The sequence below is a fragment of the Perissodus microlepis genome, chromosome 4 (assembly GCF_051167445.1).
Source record: "Perissodus microlepis isolate ML-2025 ecotype Zambia chromosome 4, ASM5116744v1, whole genome shotgun sequence".
Classification (NCBI taxonomy): domain Eukaryota; kingdom Metazoa; phylum Chordata; class Actinopteri; order Cichliformes; family Cichlidae; genus Perissodus; species Perissodus microlepis.
The window spans coordinates 25,533,879-25,540,074 of record NC_140464.1 but is presented as its reverse complement, the minus strand read 5'-3'; the positions used below and the strand labels follow the sequence as shown (position 1 = coordinate 25,540,074).

At 42.5% G+C, this 6,196-nt stretch overlaps 1 protein-coding gene across 1 annotated transcript; it reads left to right on the top strand.

Moving 5' to 3' along the window:
• Nucleotides 1-851: 851 nt before the first annotated feature.
• foxd7 (forkhead box D7) lies at nucleotides 852-2,424 on the top strand. The gene has a single exon (XM_084926727.1). The coding sequence runs from the start codon at nucleotides 1,160-1,162 to the stop codon at nucleotides 2,129-2,131; it is 972 nt and encodes a 323-aa protein (XP_084782853.1). The 5' UTR covers nucleotides 852-1,159; the 3' UTR covers nucleotides 2,132-2,424.
• Nucleotides 2,425-6,196: the final 3,772 nt, after the last annotated feature.

The window sequence follows — 6,196 nt, the reverse complement described above, 5'->3', positions numbered from 1 at the left end:
TTATTCAAGGAAGGCGCTCATGCAAGGCAACAAATTATTATTTTCACAGCTGCCCAAAAGCAGTCATTCCAGTGTTGTACGTCTGAAAACGTGTAATTGTGAGTCAAGTGTGCATAAAGTGCGGCTGCAGGAGACTTCGAGAGGGATTAGGGTTTAAGTCCTCGCCTCGCTTAGAGAAGTGTTTGGGGATTTTCCCTCTCACACTTTAAATTATAATCTGATATCCTCCCTCCAAGGCGTCAGCCGGCAGATTAGGAAATATAAATGTGTCATTTTGGTGTAAACTGACTTTCCATCACCACCGTGCTTTAGATTTGATCGCTTTTCGTGTTTTAATTGGAAAATAAAACGAAGAGTGGAAAAAATTACAAATAAAAAAATATTTTAAATTCTTTGGATTTTCAGACAAATCTCATTAGGTTCCATACAGAGTTTATTAAAGATTGCTTCTAGTGGCAAAGAACATACTCAAACTTTAATATTTTGCGATACAAAATTGTGATTTTAACTTATAGCCGTGAAAAGGTCATGCATCACAATTTTCTCCAATTAACGTCTTCTGGTGTATAAAAACCACTCTTACTTGTTGCATTTTTTTATATAGTTGCCAATGTTTTTACGCAATATTGTGAAATTAATTTTCCGTGGAAACTTTTTTATTCCGCTCCAAACGATCTTTCCTCTGATTTCCTCGATGGATCTCTGATGTGTCCGCGTGGACTTGGCACTGATGTGCTGATGATGAGAGTGCACTGGCTGGATGGCTGGTATAGGCCTCTTTGGTCTTTGCGCCTTTGCGCGGTTTTCATTGGTCAGGAACCTTTCCCTCGTGCCTCGACGTGACATCACAAGCACCCGACCAGCAGGAAAGCAGGAGAGTTTACAGATGGTGCTGGACATCTCCGAGGACGCACGCACTTTTACGCACAGCCAGTCCTGGCCGCTTTTTTGCGCTAAAAGTTGTGAAAATAAAAGCATATCAGCGTAGATGCTTTGCGGTTTGGAGAATCTGAAGTAGGAAATGGACTTCTCTCGGATCGTGTTTTTGTGAATGGAGATGGGCCGTGCGTAAAGATCTTTTCGTCGCCTTTGAAAGAAGAGCTCTCGCTCTCCCACCTGTTGCCAGGTGGTGTTGGCTTTAAAACCGCGGATATCTACTATGACATTAGGTTTGGAAATCATGGAGGATATTGTTATCGACGTGGTGGGGGAAGGACTCAAAGACAGCGCAGAGGAGCAGCTTTTACCTTTGGATGAGTCGCGAAGCGAGCACGAAGACGGCACGGAGACGTCCAGCAGCCAGAGTAAAGACAGGGAGACCTTCAGCCCTGCGCCGGCGTGTCTCCCTGCTCCTAAAACCAAAGGTCCCGCGTCGGTGAAGCCCCCATACTCATACATCGCTCTGATAACCATGGCCATCCTTCAGAGTCCAAAAAAGCGGCTCACCCTCAGCGAGATATGTGACTTTATCAGCCACCGCTTCGTTTATTACCGGGAGAAATTCCCCGCCTGGCAAAACTCTATCAGACACAATCTTTCGCTCAATGACTGTTTTGTAAAGATGCCAAGAGAGCCCGGGAACCCCGGGAAGGGCAACTACTGGACGCTGGATCCCAACTCCTCCGACATGTTTGAGAACGGGAGCTTCCTGCGGCGGAGGAAACGCTTCAAGCGGCAGCATTTTCGCTTCGACCAGCTCAAAGAGCAGCACCTGGAGCCCAGCGCGCTCCACGGCTTTCCACACAGCGCCTACGGGCTCGGCACGGCGGCCCTGCAGCTGCCAAGTCTGGAGATTTACCCCTACCTCCATCACCACGCGCCTTCGCAGTGCGGCCCCGCCGCCATCCCACCTGTGAGCAGTATTCTGCCGGCTCTCTCCAGCTTCTTCTCGCGCAGCGCCCTGTCAGCCAAAGCTTTCCTTCAGTCTCAGCCGGGCATCGACGCTTTCTCCCCGGCACAGTGCACAGCGTATTCCTCTCCTCTGACCTCCAGCGCCGCATACGTCTCCCCCGCGCTCTTCCACCCGGCGGCTTCTCCGCACTTCCTCAGTTTACACCAGGAGTACCAGAAACTACAGACTCAGCGTGGCATCGGCGACCTGGCCAAACACATCCACACCAACGACGAATAATCCCCCCCACTCCCCTCTCCTTAAAGCGGACTTTAATTTGTATTTTCTCAGGTAAACAGAGACATTTGGAGCAGATGCTTGCAGTGGAAATTGGATGGATCTGTTTTTGTTTTTTTACAAGAATGTTGCAGAAATGCTCGAAACTTTTCCTCGATCTCCCCAACTTCATGGCAAAAACAACAGACGCCCTTTAAAAAAAATCTGATCATGAATTATCATCTTTTGTTTAAATATTTAAATGACGAGTTTCCTTTACGTCTTTTTCTGTAAAGAAATAAAGCTGAGTATTTAAACCTTGCGTTAATTTGTATTTTGCACACATGCATGTCAGGAATCATGCTTTTTGAAATCATTTAAATGTGCGTGCACGGTTTTGTTTGCTAACAGCTGTTATACCTGTTTTTTTATTTTTATCTCTGGGTTTAAAGGGTTTTATATTCCTCGGTTTCATTTTTATCTAAATTCAAATTATTCATAGTAATGTTCAGAGGGGCAGAGAAAGTAAGCAGTCAAATTGACCTACATTAAATCAGTGCGCAGTCTTTTTTAGCCTTATGTCTTACGCTCTCATTTTAAACACGTGACTCTCTTCTGCTTTAAATAACTGATCAAATACAAGCGAAGGTAACACTCGTAATTTTGGGATTTTTTTTTCTAATTATGGGTCTCCAAGATCTTTTATTATTTATTTAATAATCTGATGTAATGTTTAAAAGGAACAGTGGCTTGTTAAATAAGAAATGTAATTATTTTTCAAAGTAATGGAGAAAAGCAACATGATGTTAAAATAAATAACAGGCGGGTCGAGGTCAAAGGCACTTTGGATGGCCTCGTTTTTAATGCGCTTTAATAGAGAAATAAGAAAGGTTCTAATCAGACACCGAGCTTTTAAAGTAAGACTAAATGCATAGCTTATATTTATATGTATAAATATGTATAAATAATATTTATACAAGCTATGTGTGTGTGTGTGTGTGTGTGTGTGTGTCGTTTTCATAGCCATAACGCTGAAAACATACATGCCAGTAATAATTGGCTTATTTTGCAGGACCACACACAGAAAATGTGTGCAACACATTTTCATGTCAGATATTCATAAAGGCTTTCTGCTCATTTACTGACCAGAGTTTCCACACAGGAGGTTTTCCCAAACATTCCTCAATTCAGTTTATGTTTTTTCCTTTTTATAATCATGGTTTTGTTGTCTTACTTAGAAACATTAAAGAAAAAAAACTTTTAAAAATCCGATTTGAGTATTAGACAGTTTTAAAGAAGTAACTTTATTTAAATTCTGTATTAAAAATAATAGAACTAAATAAATTCTGCCTGCGTTTTAAGCAATGCCCCTAAAAACAATCCTCCACCTCACAGGTTTCACAATAAGAAAATATATCAATCAGATATCACTCTTTTTTTAATGTTGTGTTTTTTTCCAATTATTTCTTTTCCATTCCCAATTTCTCTTCTGATCTTTAAATCTCAGGTAAACCCAGTCTGATTAAATCAATCTGAGGCTAAAACAAATATATCAGTCATTCTGCTTGAGCAGCCACGCTGTGATTCAATCTGCACGTACACAGAATAAATCTAAAAATATGTATTTCTGCTCATTTTCTGCTATTTCAAATTATCTGATTTATTTTCCCCTTTCCTTTTCATTTAAGTGCACGCGGCGCTGCCTCATAGTGAGAATGACAGTAGTAAAATAATTTGGGGGTTGCAGAGCATGGAAGTATTTATTTAATTCTATTCTGACTCTGCTTTAGATGGATTACCACGCTGAAGCTCTTGGACGGGGCTGATGGATCGCACCACACGCTTAGTCCTTTAGCAGGCTTTGGCACCCAGCGAGGGACTGAAACAAATAAAAAGATTGTTACCTGATGGCGAGCTGTTAAGCTGCCCACTCCTAAAGGAAGAGCACATGCTCGCGCTGCATGTCTTCCTCTTCCTCTGCACTCCATTCAGGAAATGTCTTACCATTTTGGGATGATCAGATTTAATTCAATCTGTACTGAGGTTTTGTTTTTTGCTTTTTCTTTCTGTCTTTTTTTCCTCTTATAACCAAATGTCTAATATTTCTGGTGCTAATCTTAAACAGTGTGGCAAGAGCTGTGGTTCAGCTAATCCGTCATAAGATTCCTATCATGCACCGGGGCCCTCTTTTGCTATTAGAACTTATCTGATTGGAAAGCTAAACGTGCAGCTGCACATATATACTTTTAGTCAGCATCTGTGCTTTGCTTCTAATAGTGCTGTGCTCTACTAGAGTGTGGTGACTCTTCAAAAGTGCTAACACAGGGGCTTTATTATGCACTTTTGTGTCGCACAGAAGGTACTGATGCAGCTTATAAACAGCCACACGCATGCTTAGTATGTTCACTGAACTCTATTGTTATATGACTACAAGGATAAGGGAACTAAAATGTAGTCTGAACCATAAGTAGCTCCAGCATAATAATTGAATGCTTACACTGTTCTTGTAAAGGGAGCGCTTCATTCATAAAAGGATCTTCTTCAGGCTCCAGGGTGGCTGTCCAAACCTTTTTACTCTTTTGTGAGAGTTTTATTTATTTACTGCCCGAATGTGTGCGCACACTCATTCTTTTCCTGTAGGTATGACTAAGGCACAGAAACGCTAATAATCCCATGAAATCATTTTCTCATAACAAGCTTGTTCTGCTGGTGGGGAGCCAAACAGAAAAGTGAAGCAGACAAACACTGTCACAGAGACTGATTGGCAGCCAGGAAGAAGGAGTCAGGGTCTTTTACTTTCTTTTTTCTTTTTTTTTTTTTGGAGGGAGAGCACCAGTGCACCTGATAAAATAAGCAATTCAGACACCCCGGGCTCATACTCATGTGCACACACATCGGTTTTCCATACTGAGGGAGGTAAAAGTTGCCAGTGCAGTGCTTAAAGTCTTTTTTACTCTCCTTTTTTCCCCTTTGTGCGTCATTAAGTGTGACATGTTTTATTAAGTCTTCACTCGTGCTTCGAGTAATACCTCTTTTTTTCAATCATTAACAGCAAGATTTTCCCACTTTCAGCCAGACCTTTCTCTCTCTCTTTTCTGTCTTTTTATAAGGTCACCTCAGAGTTAAATACAATCTGCAAAGTCATTCTGAGTTATGAAACAAGGGGATTGAGTTTCGCACCCTAAACGGGACCACAGAGAACTTAAATCAGTGTCATATTAAGATGATTCATCACATAAGTGGATGTGCAGCTATGTGACAGCGTGTCAGCGGTTGCGTGCCTTGTCGCACCAGCTGCGGAGGAGTTTCCGCTCAGTTCCACGCCAATGACCAGTCGGGAGCTATCTCGGCTCGTATCTGATGCAGAGCTCGCTTCTCTGGGAAAAGTGAGTCGATTTGGTCAGAACTCCATTCATGCTTGACAGCATGGCCGTACCCTGCTTTCGTTCTCCGCTCTCAAACGCCAAGCCAAACAGGCAAGATAAACTCATTGGTGGAGCACCCCGCCTCGCTGCCTTCGCTTCTTCTCCTTCCACACAGCGAAAGCGGGGTGAGCGGTGCATTCTGGGACAGCCCCTGCGAGTTCAGCCAGGACAGGAAAAACAATGCGACTGTGTTGTTTGAAATGCGTAATTTGAAATAAATTCCCCTTGAATATTTTTCTTGCCCTACACTGTGCTGTTTCTTCTAATAAGCGTCTTTATTAAGAGGCTGCCTACGAGTCATGGGTTAAGAAAGTGTCCGAATGTGGGCTGCAGTGGGTTAATTTCACTATGGATGAACACGTTGAACCGACGTTAGTGTTATATTTCATATTTCTGTCAGGTCGCCGGATCAAAACGTGCCCTTCATCTTGTGCGAGTTCTTTCCAAAGGTCGCTTGTTTTAGTGTAAATATGAGCTCAAATTGACCTAATTTGGGAAATGTTACCCCCGTAGCCATGTAAACTCTGCGTCGGGTAGATCCACTGTTGCAGATAAAGCGGTCAGTGATTTGTGTTATTTCACTGGGGTGTTTTTTGTTTTGTTTTTTTCTTTTGTGCAGATTCAGAGTGGGGTGAACAGAATGGCTACTAGGTGCTGTGGTTTT